The 20702-nt window shown below is 43.4% G+C and overlaps 1 protein-coding gene across 1 annotated transcript in view; it reads right to left on the reverse strand.

The window, feature by feature from the left end:
• Positions 1–20702, reverse strand: part of LOC311307694 (neural-cadherin) — a gene marked incomplete at both ends in the record, with an annotated part of 210051 nt that overhangs the window by 67815 nt on the left and 121534 nt on the right. Inside the window, 4 exons of the mRNA XM_084436544.1 lie at positions 6580–6857; positions 16694–16923; positions 19281–19465; positions 20004–20097. Of these exons, the coding sequence (XP_084292670.1) occupies positions 6580–6857; positions 16694–16923; positions 19281–19465; positions 20004–20097 (787 nt within the window). The remainder of the gene's footprint in view (positions 1–6579; positions 6858–16693; positions 16924–19280; positions 19466–20003; positions 20098–20702) is intronic.

Below are 20702 nucleotides of genomic sequence, written 5' to 3' on the forward strand. Positions count from 1 at the left end.
AACACTTCCACAGTACCTTGTCAACTGCTTTACCGGTGCCCTGCTAAAGTTTAAAAAGAGGTCAGCAGACAGAATCTCCCCATGGTTAAATCATAGCAGTGTTAATGAAATTAAGAGGCAATCTCGGGCATCTGAAAGAAAATGGAGGAAATCTAGGCTTACAATTCACTGTAATATATACAAAGAAACCATGTCTGCCTACAACAAAGCAACATGCCTTGCCAGAAAGGATTACTTTTCCAAGATTATTACAGAGAATGCTGGGAACTCTAGAGTATTATTCTCTTCTAGAGACCAGTTAGCAATTTATCTTCTAGAGACCACTATAGACCAGTTAATCAACACTGCCCCCCCCTGCAGCTCTCAGCACCAAAATGTGAAGAACTCACACTGTTCTTCAATAACACAATAGCATCAATTAGAGCCAGTATTACCACTGACATAAACCTAGACGGCCTCAGCGAACCCTGTAATAAATATGTAACCATGGGGAAATTCATGTGTATCACATTTTGAGAGCTTTGTAAGATTGTCACTTATGACATCCTAATCAATCACCTTGAAAGGCTGGTTGGTCTCTGACTGTGTAAAACTGGTTCAGAACATCAAAGGGAGAAGGTTCTACGTCTGGCTTGGAGATCATTTGTCTGAGAAACATGACACCTGCTTTGGGGTTGCACATGGGAGCTGCCTTGGTCCATTACTATTCTCACTATACATGCTGCCACTCGGGGATATTATTAGAGTGCACAATGTATGTTTTCATAGTTAGGCGGATGACACATCTATAAACTCCATTACTACCCGTCTCCTAGCAATAAATAAATGGATGAGCAATAACTTCTTAAAGCCTCTGGAAACTTGGCTTGAAATAGTAAAAATGCATATATGATATCAAATGTTAGTGTATCTTTAAGCATCCACAAAAATATGAGTTTAAATAAAAGTTCAGAACCCTTCAAAAAAAAGTGTTCAAAAACGGCTCATTTTGCTCTCTAGACCATTTCTCAGGAATGTGTGGGTGCGTCAGATCAGGATTTGATTGACATTTTGATCCGCCAATAACACAATCTCATCAAAACTAGCAACGCACTATGCACAGCAACTAAAAGTCCAGCCGTATATGTTTGAGCCGTCAGATACTCAATTCTCAGAGGATGCAGAAATACAGTAGAAGCCCTGCCATCTCCAAATAATTCATTTTAATCGATCACTGAATGGTGAGTTCCAAAATGCTTTTCTATCCATTAGTAGAATTAGTTAGCCACAGCTAGTTCTAACCATACTAGCTAGCGCTAACTTTAGGCTGCTAAGCAGCTACAAAGCACTGAGTTGGCAAGCTAACAATGTTAGATTTCTTTAGAAAAAGGTGAGGTTAACAATAAACGTGGAACATTTACTTAAACTTTATCATTAGCAAGTAACTTACATGATCGATCTCTATGCTCTGGGCATTGGGGAGAGGCTGAAGTGGAGGGAGAGAAGGTACTGCTCCAGCTACAAGACATAGCCGTTGTGCAAAACCCATGGCTTTCTGGCAGAATTTAATGAATGAGCGCAGCATATGAAGGTATGTTTCCGGACTGCTCCACCACGGCTCACCAAAAACACGGTCCACTGTTTCTCTAAATCCAACACAGTTGGAAAACTAAAGAATGCCTTGTTGTCATCTCACCGATGAGCACCCAGGGACCGCACAAACAATCATGATGGTGCACAGGGTGGGGAGATAGAGGATAGATAAAAATAGATACCGGTAGATGGATAGATAAAAAATGACAAAGATACTAGGCTGGATCAAATATGTTAGCTAACTGCAAATTTGCTGTCCACGAGGCAGATTTAGCGGGGAGGTAGGACTTACTAACGTGCATTTTTTAATGATTGGATCTCGGATATAATGACGTCACATTAAACGAATTAAACAACGCCCATTTCAAACCCACTGTCAGGAATATTACAAAAACTTAAATGAGAATATTTCGAATTTTGATATAAAGTAATTGCTAATACTTTTACATGTTGTTTATTATGTACATAATACACTAAATTACATAGTTAGAAGACTTTTGTGGATTTGAGTTTCCAGAGGCTTTAAAGCTAAATCCCTTGCACACACTTTTCATAACTAAGTCCACCAAGGGTTTGGTCTGCTGTCTTTATACTTTTATTATTAAAGTAATAGAAAAACCTTTACAAATTAACACCCGCTGGTGTCATGACCTCTCTATCCCATCGAATGTAATTAATTGGAAGATGGTGTGGGAGAATATATTTTTGTCATCCAGTAACCCAATGATTCATTATAATTATGTACATAGATTATACTGCACCCCCCGCAGATTATTTTTGATGAACCTATCTCAGAATCCCAAGTGTGAATTGTGTCCTCTTGGAACCCCCGGTACATTCACCCATATGATCTGGGAATGCTCAGCTGTTTTATTATTTTGGAAAATAGTTGGAAGGAAGATGTCAGCAGTGGTGGGGGCTGAGGTCCCTTGTTCCCTTTGACTTTATTATTAAATGATTTCTCTGATCTTGAACTAACCATCAGAAAGAGACGCTGGTTATCAGTTGGTCTTACAGCAGCTAAAAGAATGATTGCCCAGAGATGAAAGACCACACACACTCTGCCTTATCAACAGTGGGTATGTTCAGCAGTAGACTTGGCTAATATGGAGTTGTCAGTGGCCCGGATGCATGGTTCTAACATAGAAAATATTAATTAATGGTCTCTGTTCATTGAGGCCATGCATGGGGGCGCTCTATCAGGATAGTTTATAGTATAACCGTCTTGTAGGGATACAGATTTCTATCCCCTTTGTGGCATAGAATGTATGAGATTACACTGTTTACACTGTTTATTATCTTATGCTGCTTGGGAATATATATATATATATATATATATATATATATATATATATTTATTTATTTGTAAAGATGGGCTGATGGGTCCTGGGGGGAGGGAGGGAGGGAGATAGGGGGTTGAATGTGTTTGTTAGAATGTTTGTATTTTGTCAGTATGTTAGGGAGGGAGGGAGGTAGGGGGTTGAATGTGTTTGTTTGAATGTTAGTATTTTGTCAGTATGTTATATGTTGTCTGCAGTGGCGGCTGGTGACCTCAAAAAACTGAGGAGGACAGGAGGAAGAGAGGCGAACCACCCATGGGCGCCGGGGGGGCACTTTCCCTCAGTCAGTTATTATTTGAAATATCAGCTTTAAAGTGGATTTACAGTCAATTTTAGCATATGAAAAACTGAATAACTTCTTTAACTACATGCAGCATTTATTTATCATATCCATGATAAAATATTCCAAAACAACAATAAAACATTGTAAGCAATAGTTGTTGTAATGGATTGTATGCTACTCTTCTCTAAAGAGAGAAAAGAATTGATATTGGTGAGGTTCTGGAGGGGTTAGATGATATATGAAAAATGTTTTTGATTAGGGGACACTGAGGTGTGCTGGCTCTCAAACAGTTTGTTGGCAAATAGATTTGACAACTGGACAATGGACTACGTTGCACAGCAAATGCAGTATCCACAAGTTCGCTCATGGATAGCTAGCAATGGTACAGCTATGGGATTAGCTCATTTGGGTTGCTGTCAAAGCTGCCACTATTATGTTGCTATAGCCTACAATTATCAGAACAATATGAACATTCAGTTGAAAGTTTTCCATCCACCCATCCATCACTGGATGAGGAATAAGCACCGCAAAGCGATCAATTCTCATGCAAGCAGGAGCCAGGCTGTGGATTTCTCCGATCCGTTGTTGCGACCCAGTCTCTAGAAATATTTTGGACGAGTTGCCGACAGTTTGCGCCTCCAGCCAATCTGCGCGCCTGCCTATGCCGTAGCCTGATGTGCACCTCGTAGCTAACGTTACCGGCTATAGCCAGCCAGTGGAACTGTCGTGTTCAGATGTCTCTAGCTCAAAAAGTATTTATGTCAGCTTGGATATTTAGATGGCTAGAACCAAGACAAATAGCCGAACAGTTTGATGTATAATATGTCCCATAATACTTTCGGATGTTTTATATTATGGAGCTACGAACACACAAAAAGTCTCCAATGGCACAGGGAAGAGAAACAGACATCAACGCCGACTCAATCGGCCTTCACTGTGGTAAATCTGGAATGTGATTGGACTAACAAAATGTCAATATCTGAATCCTGTTCAGACAGGGCAGGAGTACTGTCCTCCCTTGCAGTAATTTTTCAGCGTTTTGGCACTAAACAATTACAAATTAGCAAGAAAAAAAGGCATTACATTGATTTAAGAGAAAATAACCCGCCCTACGGGAGGCTAGCCTCCCTTCCATAGATATCTATGGGTCCTCCAGCTGCATGTTATATATGTCACTGTTGGAGCTTTAGAATTTCAATAATGGGTTTTTATCCATAGGGAAAACCTGCTTTATGAACAAAACTGAGATAATATTAATTATGAATAAATACATTTATATATTTATATTTTAATCCCTCTCTTCTCTCCAAAAACTGAGGAGGACTGTCCTCCCCTGCCTCAATGGACGAGCCTCCACTGGTTGTCTGTAACTTATGTTAAATGTTGTTAAATTGTTTTGTGTGTCTCATGTGAAGAACATATATAAATAAATAAAAACATTTGGTCACCAAAGCTGAATGAGGACAAAACTGAAATCCTATTGATCGGCTTTAAAACAAAAAGAGAAATGCTGTTCAAAAATCCGGGGCTGCCGGGCTCAGACTACAGGATTTTTGGGCCAATTTATCCCTGTTTCACCCCTCCCGACAATCGGAGGAGAAATCTGGTCTGGAACGTTGGTCGGGGCCGATGATCGGCCCAGATTATCTTGTAATGTGAGGGGTTTACAGATCCAATCTTATACCTCCAGATCGGCTCGCAGACCCATCGGGGCGGTAAACATGTTTGATATTTAAGATTATTACGTCCCGACTTTACAAGTGAGACGGCGAGACCAGTGGTTCGTTGCTTCCTCGGGCACGATAAGATCCTGTAGTGTGTGCTAGCCGTTATTTTCAAATCTTGCTGTGTGTGCTTGTTTGAGATGTGCAAGAAGAATATCTGTTAAGATTCTCCTTATGTGCGTGATGTAACCCGATTTCGAAATTGATTAGGATTTTAAATATCCTGTAGTGTGAGCCCGGCATAAGTCTTCAAGTCCCATATTAACAAAGTGACAAAACCCAAATTTTTCCACCTTAGAAACACTATATATATATATTTATAAATCAAATGGATGCAGAAAGATTGATTCATACTTTTATTTCTATTTACCTACCAATGCAATGTTATCGGACAGCGCCGATTGACTGGCCTGGCAATGATGTCGACTGAAAGAAGAATGCTGCACAAAATGAAGACATTGACAAAGTCATCACATAATCTACAAAGGGTAAAGTCGAGGGTGGACTTCATCTACAAGTGAGGTAGGTGTGCTATTTTAGAGCGTTTTTGTATCATGTTACATAGCTGCTGTGGTTTGTTCTGGTCCGCTGTGGTGTGTTGTGGTAGGCTGCTGTTTGTGATCAGAGTGTAGGCCTCTGTGTGTGTATGAGAGTTAGGTCCGCCAAGGCCGCCACTTGTTTGAGAGAGAGTTAGGGCTGTCGGGAGAGTTAGGGAGTTAGGGTTATTCAAAATTTGATTATATCATCAGATAAAGGCAAACTTTTTTTTTTTTTTATTAATATTTGAGGTAGCATGCCCAGTGTAAAAGGTCAAAAGGCTCGCCACTGCTGTCCACGTATGTTATGTGACAAATAAAGAAATCTTGATCTTGAAGGTAAAGTGAAGAACAGCAAACTAAAAATACAATAGGTGCTTAAGAGTGAGGGAAAAAACACATACAGTACATGCACCAACGACCACCCCCCCCCCCCCACACACACACACACATAAAAAAAACAGCACATACACCACTCACTCACACACATACACACACACACCACTCACACACACACACAAACAAACAAACAAATGACCCCATTATCACGTTCTCTGACATGAGTCCCGCTCCTCCTCTGTAATGGCTGGTTATTCTCCTACGGTATGCAGCCAGACTGCCTTAATGCTGGTGCAACATGTTTCATCACTCCAGGGATATTTGTGGTTACTGTTTACTTATAGCTTCCTCCTCTAACATACAGTACACAGATCCTGAAACACTCCTTCTCCATGCACTAATCACCTCTCATGTCTCCTCACACACTTCACTCTCACCATAGTAAATGGACTGCACTTATATAGCACCTTTCTACCTTAAAGGACAATGCTCGTTTTTGATTTCTTCTACATGCCTCTGAACTACACCAAAGTGATCTCGGTGAGTCAAACGTCTTATAACATGTCGTAAATAAGGTCCAGGTTGTCAAAAACGAGCATTGTCCTTTAATGGATAAAGCACTTTACAATGGCCTCTCACACACCGATGGCATCCCTACACCATGCACGTATCTCCCATTGTTAATGTTCTGGCTTCATCTTAGCAAGCTGAAACAGTTGTGCAAAGAAAAGGTTAGTCTGAAGGTTGAAGAAGACCCCGGCCACACACATGCATACACAGCTCACCTGTAGCCACTCTGTGTGTCCACACACACTCCTCCGTTGAAGCAAGGGTTTCTAGGATAGGAGGCGCAGGGCTGATGGGTTTGGTCCCGTGCGGAGCAGCTGCAGATGGCTGAGGACTCCACAGTCACTGACACCAGACTCATAGTCCCAGAATCCACCACGCTGGGTGTGTCACGGACACTCAACACGTTGGAGCAGCCGGCACTGGCGCCACAGTCAGAACCACAACACTCATCCACATGGATCTGGGCCACATTCACCTGGAGGAAGGACTGGAGCTGGGGGGTGGGAGGGAGACAGAGAGAAAGATAATTAAATAAAAGTTGTGTGTGTGTAAGCAGCCCTGCTGCTGCCATATTAAAGGGGTCCATGTTTGCAAAACTAACTTTCTCATTGCATGTACATTTGAGTCTCTGATGGGCCTACTAACACACAAAGTATGAAGTGAAACAACCCAGTCATGTTGTTGTGGTCAGCCGAAATGAAAACATTACAAAACAAGTCAGTCCCTGCAAGCCATTCAAATCTCGCGTGTCACTTTACGTCACAGTCAGGGACCCCGATAGCTAGCAAAACACTGGCAGTGTGTGGTAGCCATTTTTGGCCCGATTGCTTTTCCAACCTGGGCCAGTACAATGCAGGATTTTCAGATAAACCGTATGATCAAGCAATACCAACTGTCTGTGCAAATTATGCAGAAACTGTAAGTTATTATGCTGTGTGTTTGCATAAAGTACTAACGCTAGCTAGCCAACACGAACAAACTCCCCTTTTGCCTCAACCCGGATGCTCATCTCATCATATGTTAGAGTAACGTTAGTGGAATTAAATTGGACTAACTAATTAGACTTCTGAATTAGACTAATGAATTAGACTTCTAATTCATCGAGCAGCCAAATTATCACATATTAAAAAGTGGACATCATTAGATTCTCCTCGGCCTACAGAATCTAGCTTTTATTGTTTGTAGTCGAATGGTGTCATATAGCCTGGTGGTGTCTAGCTAGTGAATGTAGCTTGAGGTAACAGCATGCAGCTGTGGAGATAATAACAAGGGCACTAATGCTATCATGTTTAGTCAGGGAGAGAGGACTATTACATTTGTCACAGTGGCATCGAGTGTGGATGGTTCAGGCTAGCCAGCTATATTTGAGGTAGCATAGCACCGTCAACAGCCCTCGTTCTCTAGCCTGCCAATCTTGCTCTTAGCTGAGCTCATTTGCATATGAAAAGTCCCTCAATCTGCTCAGTCTGATCTCGTGGTCAATGGAGGGGTATAGAGGCATGCTAGAATGCTTATTGAGTGGTATTTTCAGCAAAAATACTCAAAGACTTTTGTTTTGGGGACTGTCGTGGAATTTTACACCTAGTCTCAAGACTATTCAGATTCTTTTCTTTTCTTTCAATACCTATTCATCCAGTCCCCTGCCTTTTGCTATTGTAAACACCTTAACCCTTTGTTTCTCTCTCTCTTTTGTAATTCCAAAACACCTCCTCTACCTCGCTCTTCCTCATCTCTTTGTTTAAGTCAGAAGGGCCACACCTTCGTCCTTCCCGTCCTGGCTCAGACCTTTTGTTTCTTTGTTTATATTCAAAGTGCACCGCGCTTTTCTTTTCATCCCTCGACCACTGTTTGATATCCGTCACCTTACGATGACGTATAGACGACTCAGCCAATCAAATGTCGGCTGCACCACATCCTTGTTTTGAACACATATAAGGGGGTATCTGGCGAGCTCATTTTTACTTCTGTTCTGGTGAACCACTCTGTGTTTTATCTTGAGGTCCGTTTGCAATCGTATTGTTTTCTTAATAAATCTGACTGAACCTTTTTGAGCGAACCTTTGCTTTGGCAAATACTTCATTTTTCGAAACCTCTACTACAATTTATGTGGCTGTTCAGCCACAGATGAGGGAGTGGTCGTGGAATTTTACACCTAGTCTCAAGACTATTCAGATTATTTTATTTTCTTTCAATACCTATTCATCCAGTCCCCTGCCTTTTGCTATTGTAAACACCTTAACCCTTTGTTTCTCTCTCTCTTTTGTAATTCCAAAACACCTCCTCTACCTCGCTCTTCCTCATCTCTTTGTTTAAGTCAGAAGGGCCACACCTTAGTCCTTCCCGTCCTGGCTCAGACCTTTTGTTTCTTTGTTTATATTCAAAGTGCACCGCGCTTTTCTTTTCATCCCTCGACCACTGTTTGATATCCGTCACCTTACGATGACGTATAGACGACTCAGCCAATCAAATGTCGGCTGCACCACATCCTTGTTTTGAACACATATAAGGGGGTATCTGGCGAGCTCATTTTTACTTCTGTTCTGGTGAACCACTCTGTGTTTTATCTTGAGGTCCGTTTGCAATCGTATTGTTTTCTTAATAAATCTGACTGAACCTTTTTGAGCGAACCTTTGCTTTGGCAAATACTTCATTTTTCGAAACCTCTACTACAGGACCCCAAAGACTTATATTATATTGTTGAAAATTAGCGTTATAGGACACCGTTAACATAGAGTGAGTGATCCCATCTCTCAAACCATATCTTTAACTGTTGACAGGACTTACAGTACATCCTTTAGTCCAGCAAGTGTCTCGCTTGAAATTTACTACAAAAGCAATATATTTGTACTTATCCTTCAAATACCAATATCGTAATTAATTTCATTCACCTTTATTTAACCAGGTTTAGACCCATTGAGATTAAAATCTCTTTTCAAGAGCGACCTGGCCAAGGATGGCAGCAGTACAAACAGTTGCATACACTCACCTTAAAAACAATAGAACATCTCAAAAGTGCCATATAGTAAAAATACTGGGAAGCCCTATTATCCTATTTCAATTAAAATATTTACAATTATCAAGTCAGTTTCTATAGATTTCACCATGCCTTTAAATTAATTTAGTGTGACTAGATCCTGAAGTTCATTTTGCAGGCTATTCCATGCAGATGGTAGCCTCATGAGACAATCCTGATTTTGCGAGCTCACATTCTGTTTTTCTAGCAAATCAGTCAGGATACCCTCCATAGAGATCTGTTTGTGCCAGATCAGAACACGATCTCGCCAATCAGCATCGGTTCTGAGGAATTTGAAATACAAAAAGCTATGCGGGTCGGTTTTATGATAGCAAGGAGCGGTTGAAGTTAGCAAGTGATAGATGGTGATGGTTCATCCAAGTAGTTTTGAAAGTGCCTGCCCTATTCCAAACAGTTTCCAACGGAGAGTTCCTAGAAGTTCATAGTGTCCTGAGACTAACCCCTAATTGCCATGTTTTATGGTTAAAAGGACAATAACGGGAGTCTACCCAGAATGGCCTTATACTGTAGATAAAAACATATCAACATCAAGACATCAAGAGAAAAACTAGACTTGTTTCTAAATTAAAATTGTTACGTCAGGTTATTAACGAGCCGACCTCTGACTATTTTCTGCAACTTGCTTCCCTGGTCTGCCATTTTGATTGTTCATGGACTTCCCTGTCCCCTGGGTTGCCACACAACTTGAATGTGTTAATGTTTGCGATTCATCTGGAAACGTTAATGTGTTAAAAAGAATTAACGCCGAAAAATTCTTCATTTCTTTGTTTCCCTGGCACAAAAGGGGGAATAAAAATCAAATAAAATAAACATTGGTATCGGCCATCGGCCGGATTGTTATTTTAAACATCGGCATTGACATCGGCCCGGAATTTTGCAATCGGTGCATCCCTACTGAAAGGCATGTGAAACGCGAAGAACACACAGTAATTCAGCCAGGTAAACACTCGCGTAAACACTTGCTGAGATAACGTCTGAGATAAAGTTGGGTTTCCTATTGGACATCGATTTTAATCGATTGACAGCCCTACTTATTATCCAATGCGTTGATAATGCCATTCACAACTTTCAGGACAGCAGTACCAGTGCTATGAAGTTTTCTGAACCCTGAGTGATGATTGGATAGTATTATCGGTGTGTGTTAATACTTTCACCTGTTCACTCGCTAGGGATTCCAGCACTTTGGCTAATATAGAAAGTTCAGAGATTGATCTGTAATAATTAAGCACTGGTGGATCCCCTTCTTTTAAAAGGGGTAAAACATAAGCAAATATTAGGGATTTCATTTGAAACCAAGGTATGAAAGTAAAGTAAAGATGTGTCAATGGTTAGCTGTAGTATCTTCTGCTAATTCCCATTCCAAATGATCTGGAGCAGCCAGTTTTCTAGGGGTTCAATTGTTTTAGGGCTTTGTGAACATCAGAAACACAAACATATCTTCATATTCCGCCGTTCAACCAAGCAAGGTTTACACTTGGGGATCTTAGTGTCTCTGATAGCAGCTTTTACAAAGTGATCACACACATTTGGGAAGAGACCAATAGCAGAATACTTAAAAGGGGCATTAGTTAGGACTATATCAATGAGTGAGGATTTCTCAGGACCTTTGGGATATGGGGTCCAGAAGGAGAGTTAATAACCCGCATCAGATTGACAGTTTCACATTGTGCTTTGAAAGCATTGGACACAGGCCTCAACCAGTCCCAATTCAGATCACCAAACATAACAATCTTATTATAGTGCATCTTAGACAACAAGGTGATCAGTGTATATAATGAATCATTAATTGCAGATGGAAGTCAAATCAAATCAAACTTTATTTGTATAGCACCTTTCATACAGAGACGCAACCTTATGCGCTTTAAGGAGAGCAATGGGGGGATGGACATAGGTCTTAACCCTACATTTTCCAGAGAGAAGCAAAAAAACAGTCTATAATATCCAATAACCATGAGATGATAATCCTTCAGGGCCAGAAACTCAAGTTGTTTACTCACTGATTCTGAGAGCACTAAATTAGCATTTGATTTGAATTTGATAAACAGCTACACCACCACTTTTCTTGGGGCGGCCAGAGCGAAGCTCATTAATATCCATTAATACATATATTATCATGAACAGATTTAGTTGGCTAAGTTTCAGATAAAACAACATCAACATCAGTTGAATGTATCCAAACCCTTACCATATCCAATTTAGAGATTAAACTCTGAACATTTATTTAAGTAAATGATACCCAGACCAGACAGGCACATAAAATCAGTTGGAGTATTGCACATCTCTCATGTCATTATCTGCTGGGCCAGGGTTTGTGTTAGGATTTGGTGAGAGGAAGGTCCCAAAATGCGGGATTGAGGCAGCCAGTGCAGGTCCAGAAAATCATACAGGAACACCAGGTAGCAACACTAGACAATGGACCTACTAGGACAATGGGAAACATGAGGGCTTAAATACACATGGAAAACAATCAAGGAACAAGGTGAAGATGAGCGACAAGACCAAACGAGACAGGTGCATGTAATCACCAGACAAAGACATAGAGGGTTCTCAACAAGATCCCCACACAAGGGCAAAGGAAACTAAGAAGGGAACAAAGAGAAATGCTGGGACTGTTAATGGAACTGTGATAGAACGTGAGTGGGAACACAACTAGGGGCTGGGAACCAGAGTGGGGAACAGAGCAGCTAGAGGGAACTAGAGAGTAGATGAAAACACTAGAGGTGACGAGGTGCACAGAAGTCTCGGGGGAGTGGCGGGGTGAGTAGTGTGAGAGGGCCTAACAGCAGGCCAGCAGCACATGCAGGTTCCGGGGTGAGGTGTCATGGAGCCATGCCGTAAGCTCATTCACTGCTGCCTGCTCTCCTGGTGTGGGGCGCATGCAGAGGTGCTGGGAGGGCAGGGTGAGAGGGTCACTGGGAGCAGAGGCAGGGGTGAGAGTGGGGGGGGGGGACTGAAAGTCCAGGCAAGGGTCCAGGCCGGGAGCAGGGGAAGACTCGCTCAGGCGCTGGTCAGTACGTTACCAGAGATTAACAATAAAAGAAGAATTAGATATCTCTGCAAGACGATTCCATTTTAGAGTGAATCATTTACTGTAGACAAAGCCAGCAAGAGAATTCTCAGAAAACACATGACAGTTTTTCAAGACGGAAAGCCGTAGAAAGCGGAGCAACTCAGCGGAGCGACTCAGAGAAAATGACTCAGCCTCTGCTGCAGATTGTGCAAAGTCTCAGTCACCGCGCCGGGCAAGACTGGCGGAATACGCTCCTATCCCTGAACACTCTCCTGACGAAGGTCAATTGGCTCAGAGACCCACCGCGAGAAAGCAATAAGCAAGTGGACATTTCGTTGTCTATGTGAGATACAGAAGTTCAGTTCAGTTCAGTTTGTGTGTGTGTGTGTGTGTGTGTGCTTGGGGGGGACATGCGTTCAGGCTAGCAGCAGGAACGGGCAGGCAGAGGCAGGAGGACGGCAGAAGCAGGCAACAGCCATTTGCTATTATGCATTTTTGTTGCTGTGCAGTTTTCTTGTACTATTTTATCAGGGTGTAATTGTATTGGTTTCTTTTAGGCGGGAGGGACCGAGTCTGTATGGGTGGGTTTTCCTTTAGTGGAAGGATGTGGCTGTGGGTCGTGGACTTTGTTTGTTTCGTGTTTATATGTTTGATTGTTGTTTCTCATGTACGGTGTGTGTGGACTGTGGACCCAAGGAAGACTAGCGGTCACCATAGTGGCAGCTAGTGGGGATTCAATAAACAATAAACAGGCGAGTGAAGTGCAGGGGTGCGAGGAGTGGAGGAGCAGTGCAAGGCAGAGGAGAATAATCCGATACAACGATGACATAAAGATACTCTGCTGATACTCTAGTCAGAGCACAGTACAGTTGGGATTTTTGATAGGCAGTTTCCAAACATTTGGAGCCAATAAAACAACATTAGAGCCAAACAAATAATAAAAACAAACACATCACATGGGACGAAACAAACGTGGAGACGCATCTGCGGCCATCTTGGATTTTTTTCTTTTCTAGTAATAGTTTCAGAACCAGTCTGGATTAGAAGTACTCTTTCTTTTGTCACTGCGTGTTTTACAATGTTGTCTGTTGACATGTGAGGGTCCACTGTGTTCACAGTGTTTTAAACAGAAATGTTCGTGAGAAATGATTCTGACAGAAGAACACCTCTATGTAAGAACACCCCTATTGAAGGACTCCTCTATGTAAGAACACCCCTATTGAAGGACTCCTCTATGTAAGAACACCCCTATTGAAGGACTCCTCTATGTAAGAACACCCCTATTGAAGGACTCCTCTATGTAAGAACACCCCTATTGAAGGACTCCTCTATGTAAGAACACCCCTATAGAAGGACTCCTCTATGTAAGAACACCCCTATAGAAGGACTCCTCTATGTAAGAACACCCCTATAGAAGGACTCCTCTATGTAAGAACACCCCTATAGAAGGACTCCTCTATGGAAGAACACCCCTATAGAAGGACTCCTCTATGGTAGAACAGCCCTATAGAAGGACTCCTCTATGGAAGAACACCCCTATAGAAGGACTCCTCTATGGTAGAACAGCCCTATAGAAGGACTCATCTATGGTAGAACACCCCTATAGAAGGACTCCTCTATGGTAGAACACCCCTATAGAAGGACTCCTCTATGTAAGAACACCCCTATAGAAGGACTCCTCTATGGAAGAACAGCTCTATGGAAGGACTCCTCTATGGAAGAACAGCTCTATGGAAGGACTCCTCTATGGAAGAACAGCTCTATGGAAGGACCCCTCTATGGAAGAATAAGAAGATCTTTATTTGTCACACAGCCAACCAACCCACATGTAATGGGCGACATGGGTAACACTAACACATGCATGAAATGTTCTCTGCTCTTCACCAGTGTGCATGGGACGCACCCAGGGGCCAACCAAGTGCTCCTGTCCGTCTTCATAAGGGACGGACAGCATTAGCGATCGGTTCTTCTGCACGTTTTTTTTTTCATATTGGGTTCTTTTGGGGGAAAACCTTGCGAACAACACGGGGAGAACATGCAAAATGGGCACAGAAAGGCCCGGAGACTTTCTTGCTGTGAGGCAACAGTACTAGGCACCACCGTGCCTCACGTGAGTAATTTTGGGATTCAGTGTCTTGCTCAGACCAAAACGTAGACGCAAGTGAGTAGAAATATCCATATGCTTCGAGCTGGCAGGAATTATGAAGTCCATCACTTAGTTTTTCTCAAAAACAGTAAAACCTATCAAGCCTCCCACAACTTTGGTCAATTGACACCACAATTGGTACACTGCATCTTCAGACCATACTCCACGGTGATGCCAACTTGGACTGCAAGGAATCTGGGTGTGACCATGGACAACCAACTGTAGTTCTCTCCATTTCCTCACTGTCAAAACGGTGCAGGTGCTCATGCAGGCCCTTGTCATCTCCCGCCTGGACTACTGCAACTCCCTCCTTGCTTGGGCCCCGGCGCCAGCCATGAACTTGTCCAGAAAGCTGCTGATTGCCTGGTGTTCAACCACCTCAAATTCTCCCACACAACTTCCCTTCTCCGTTCCCTACACTGGCTCCCTGTAGCAGCTCACATCCAGTTTAAAACTCTGGTACTAGCCTACAGGGCAATGAAAGGAACAGCCCCCTCCTACCTCCAGGCCATGGTCAAACCCTAACCCCCCCCCGACTGCTACACTCTGCTACCTCAGGGCAACTGGTTGTCCAATCACTCCGAAGCCCCTGCGGTCGATCAACACGGTCACGGCTCTTCTCTGTCCCGATCCCGCAGTGGTGGAATGAACTGCTCACTGACGTCAGGACAGCAGTCGCTTTGGATTAAACATGTCAGCTAAATGATTATAATGTAATGTAAATGTAATGGGGAGAGGAGACAGGAGGAGACGAAGGAGAGAAGATGAGAGGAGACAGGAGAGGATAGGAGAGGACACCAGACTTGAAAGACCTTTGCTGGGTTGTTGTGTGAACCGGTTGGGGTGGTGGGGATGGAGATTTGTATTATAATTGCTTTCTTGAAAGGTGGACCTTTAGGTTATTAGGAAAAAATATAATTGTGGACCTTTATGATTTGTATTTTAGTACCCCTGTGGTAGTGTCCAAGCAGAGAAACTCATTCACCACCTTCAAAATATGCAATATTGTCAGTGTATTGTCTGAATATACACTGAGTAAAAGGTTAACAAGGGAACAGGGATTCTGAATGTAGGTATACTGGATTGTAGCTTTCCAACTGTAGGTCTAATATAATCAATGTTCTGTTCGGTACACTCCAACATATACGCTCTGTTCGGTACACTCCAACAGATGTCTTAGATGCTTAGTAGAGCTGTGACAACAAAGGGCCTAGGAGCAGATATCTCTGGCACAAAGAACCTCTCTGACTCTTTCTCTCTCTCTCTCTCCTCTCTCTCTTTCATTCTCTCACTTTCTCAATTTATCTTTCACTCTTCTCTCTCTCTCTCTCTCTCTCTGTCTTCTTTCCCTCCCAACCCCCCTTTTTTATTAAGGCCAGTTTAATATACAGTAGCAACAAGAACAGCACAGATCCTGGTGTCCATATCAATGAACCTAACCAGGACCATCCAATATGTTCTTCCTCAAAACTCTGACAGAGGGAATAGATACTAAATCAAGAGAACCACAAAGATAGAGAGAGAGAGAGAGAGAGGGAGGGAGGGAGAGAGAGAGAGAGAGAGAGAGAGAGGATAAAGAAGCATTACTGCAGAATAGAGAGCATTTATAATAATTGCTCCCACACTCCCTCAATTTCTCAGTACACATCTCTAATCAATGTGTTCTCAGAGACCTGCTGGGAATCCTGATGAACGGGTACAGACCATCCACAAATCACACCTGAGGCCACCAATACTTCTCATTTTCTCTCCATCTCTCTCCTCTCTCTCAGTCTCTCTCTGTCTCTCCATCTCTCTCCTCCAAGTTCTGCTTGTCCTCTATGTGCATCACTCACCTGAGTCCAGTATAATCTAGAAGGATCTTTTCAGGGTGTAAAGGGTTAATAATTTCATCATGCTACAATGGAGACAACAATCACCCACATCTATTTTTACCCTTGAAATCCACCAGGGCTCTTCCTGACTGATATTGCACAAGTACAACCAGTGAGTGATTGCATGTCCTATAACCATAACCATAACCTTGATGGATCTCTGACAGGGGCCTGGTAATCCTCTATGTGTGTGAGTGTGTATGTGTGTGAGTGTGTGTAAGTGTGTATGCGTGTGGGTGTAGCCATCCCTCATATAGTAGCCTACCTTCTGCTTGTGTGCAGCCAGGTATCCATGCAGTTTCTCTGGAGGGAGGAAGGGGGCGCCACCGCTCACGGAGAAGCGCACATCCAGCGCCTGCTCCCTCACATCCTTCAGGCTGAACACGTTGACATCGTCCACGGCAACCGCCAGCATCTCGGACAGGAAGTCCACCAGCAGGTCATAGCGACTCCTTAGGTTGCCACGGCGCTCCACAAACTCATTAGCTGTGATATCTGCGACACACACACACGCGCGCGCACACACGCGCGCGCACGCACACAAACACACACGTTTGAACACCACTTCTTATCCACACTTCACAGCTGAGATTGCTTGTACCCACTGCCAGAGTATGTTGATGAGTGTGTGTGTGTGATCCATCCCACACTGCTGCTGCTGAAGAGGGGGATGAGTGGAGAGATGAGAGGGATGAGGGGAGGGGAGAGAGGAGAGAAAACACTAGCATTGCCTAGTTCAGAGAGAGAGAGAAAGAGAGAGAGAGAGTTTTATCAGTGTGTGTGTGTGTGTGTGTGTGTGTGTGTGTGTGTCAGAAATCATTAGCACTTCATATATAGTAGCTACTAGCTAGCCAGGCTAACACTAGAAGCACAGAACTTTTTTCATACCAGTAACTCCCGAGGTCACAATTGTAGCCCTATATTTTCCATTTTTTGAAATCACATTCAAAAGCTCGGAGGCAGACTGCAGCGCGCTCCCATTTTTTGGCGGATGTTGTATCAGTCTTGTCCTCCATGTGATTCTGCTGGATCGTCTCCAAATTACTTGAATGTATTTTCTATGGCGCATTCACTGTCTCAATGCACTAATAGGCCAATTATGCAAATGCCTGGGTTTAGCTGGAGGAGAGAGGGCGGGGCCATTCACACCTGGAGTACCACTGGGTACCAACGTTCCAAGGTGTTGCTTTTCGTGCTTATAGGGGGTGTTTGAGCTTCAAAAAAAGCGAAAGAAACACATGCTTTTGTAATCCACATGTTGTAATCATAACAGCGTAGGCATGTGTAGTACTGATATTGAGTCAGGGCAGTGGGGAAATGTCGATTGCACACTGACAGAATAATTGTAAATGTACATTATATTACAGTCATTTAGCATGGACAGAGGGCTGGTAGAGTGAGATGGGATGGAGAGAAAAATGGGTAGAGGCTTTGTTGTGGTCAAATGTTTTTTTGTTTTTTTTAATTTCCATCACAACTCACAGACGGTACTGTGTATGTGTGCATGAGTGCGAGTGTGTATTGCAATGTGTTACGGTGTGTGTGTGTGTGTGTGTGTGTGTGTCTTCGAGTGTCCACATTTTTGTGAGTTGACTGGTGTGGGTGTTTCAAGGACCACCTATTTCAATTTCACCCCTAATCTGTGGCATGCCGATTTAGCCTTGTACTTGACATAACACATCCTATAGTCATGCTAAGTGGAATGATTTATAATCCTTAAAGGCGCTATAGATAACATTTAAAAAAAAAAAAAAAAAACATATCTAAAAAAAAAAAATTGAGAGAGACTTTACAATGGTGTGGAAATAAAAGTATTGTTTTCTTCCCCAAAAATATTGATTATGTAAGTATCATAAAACATATTATGGGTTCGAAATGACTGTACTGTTTATCTTTGTCTGAAGTTTGGTTCCCACCTCTAAGAAGACTTGTAAGACATTGGTACCACACGGTATCTCTGTTGGGAGCGAGATTACTCTTTTTTTTTCTTTTTTTTTTAATGATCCGTCTACATAGAAATGTTATCTACAGCACCTCTAAGGATACCTAAAAATGTTATCTATACCACCTTTAAGAATGAATGAGAATTCTTACCAAGGGTTTCATTTGTTAAAATAAACACACACACACACACTTTCTCTTTCTCTCTCTCTCTCTCTCTCTCTCTCTCTATCTCTCTCTCAGCAATTCTGGGATCAGGAACAAAATGCTTTTATGAGCTTCTATGAGCCATGGTCTCTCTCCCGCTCTCCTTCAATTTTATTATCATAAAAATCCTTCAGGCTTTCAGTCCATTTCTTTAAACTGCAGGAACATTTAATTTAACAGCACACATGCAGTACATCAGGCTAAGATAGATTATATTAAAATATAAAATGGCATATGCTGGCAAAGTAAAACGTGGGCATATTAATTATTTGATGTGAAGAAAGGCATATGGAGCCAGTGTCCTGGACAAAGCTGAAGCCTCGACCGTACCTGGGGTGTTGGGACGACTGTCTCTGGGTGCCTCAGTTGACCTGGAGGGGTCTCAGACAGGGGATGAGAGTGGGGTGGGTGACGGGGTGAGGCCGGGGGGGGGGGGGGGGGTCTGGTGGGGGTACCTGCGAGGCTGGAGGGGGGCGCTGGTGGGGGTACCTGCGAGGCTGGAGGGGGGCGCTGGTGGGGGTACCTGCGAGGCGGAGAGGGGGGCTGGTGGGGGTACCTGCGAGGCTGGGGGGGGGCTGGGTACCTGCGAGGCGGAGAGGGGGGCTGGGGGGGGGGGTACCTGCGAGGCGGAGAGGGGGGCTGGGGGGGGGGGTACCTGCGAGGCTGGGGGGGGGGTACCTGCGAGGCGGAGAGGGGGGCTGTACCTGCGAGGCGCAGGGATCCTGAGTTGTAGATGGCGTCGTCCCGCAGCTCCCGGAGGTGCACGGTCACGTCTGAGACGGCGTCTGGCCACACCCCGTCCGAAACGCGCACCTGGAACTCGTAGCTTCCTGGGGGGGCGTTCTCCTTGATGATCAGGAAGCCTGTCCTCTTGTTCAGGATGAAGTAGCTACACACACACACACACACACACACACACACACATGCACACACATGCACACACACACAGTGGGGAACACACAATAATACACAGTCAAAGGTTCAAGGGATTAAAACTAGATATACCAGATAGAGAAAGATGGGAGGAGGAGTTGAGAGAATATAGAGAAGGAGGGTGTGTTAGAACAGGAGGGGCTTGAGAGAGAGAGGGATAGGGGGAGAGGAAGAGAAGAGGAGCTGGAGGGAGAGGGGAGTAGGGGGCCTTGGAGGAGATGAGGAGCTGAAGAGAATGACAGGAGGCTCCTCCTTGTGGTACAAATCTTCATTGAGCTTATCTCTTTTATTTAAGAGAGAAGCAAACATTTGTAAAGAAGCTGGTGGAAGATGCAGTGTTACTGTGTCACTGATGGATTGAACCTTCTCTTCCTGCTCAACAGAGATGGAGAGATCTCCTGAACTCCAGAGCAAGGGAGCAGAATCAGTGAGACCACTCACTGAGAGAGACAGACAGAGAGACTCACTGAGAGAGAAAGACAGAGAGCTCTTACTTGGGGACATGTCCCTCAAAGGCGTAGGTCTTGTTGTCCCAGTCGTCAGGATCAGGAGAATACACCTTCCCCAGAACTGTAGTTGGCATCCTCCCTGACGACACACAACATCATATCTCTCTTCAGGTACAATCGTGGTGTGTGTGTGTGGGGGGGGGTGTGTGTGTGTATGTGTGTGTGGGTGTGTGTGTGAGCGTGCGTGGGCGAGAGAGATAGAGCTGAGGAGAGAGCAAAACTAGAGAACATGATGTTCGATCTTGTGAAAAGGAAAAAATGAAGAAATGAACAGCTTACAGTCAGAACATATTTCATTCTCATCGTCACAGCCAAAGACCCTTTTTAACAGCAAACACCATTATACAGTATATTATCATAGACTTGAGGTTGAAGGGAATATCATTAGTCTAACACATCTAGCAGAGAATGTCCTTTCTGCTGACAATAGGCCTACAAATCACGCGCAGACGTTACATGAGCAATTGCATATCCCTCTCATACTGTAAATGTTCTTGAAAAAATAAAGGTAGGAAAAACCCTTAATTGTGAAGTTTAAAGTAGTACTCCAGTATTGAGGGCACACAGTACTTCAGCATCATGGGTGGTGAACTGTGCCCCTCTCTAAACAGTAAAGCACATTCGGCACAGTGTTGTAAAGAGCCTGAGAGATAGTATTCCACCTCCACATCACAACTGAGTAAA

The sequence above is a fragment of the Borostomias antarcticus genome (genome assembly GCF_949987555.1).
Source record: "Borostomias antarcticus genome assembly, chromosome: 4".
NCBI lineage: Eukaryota > Metazoa > Chordata > Actinopteri > Stomiiformes > Stomiidae > Borostomias > Borostomias antarcticus.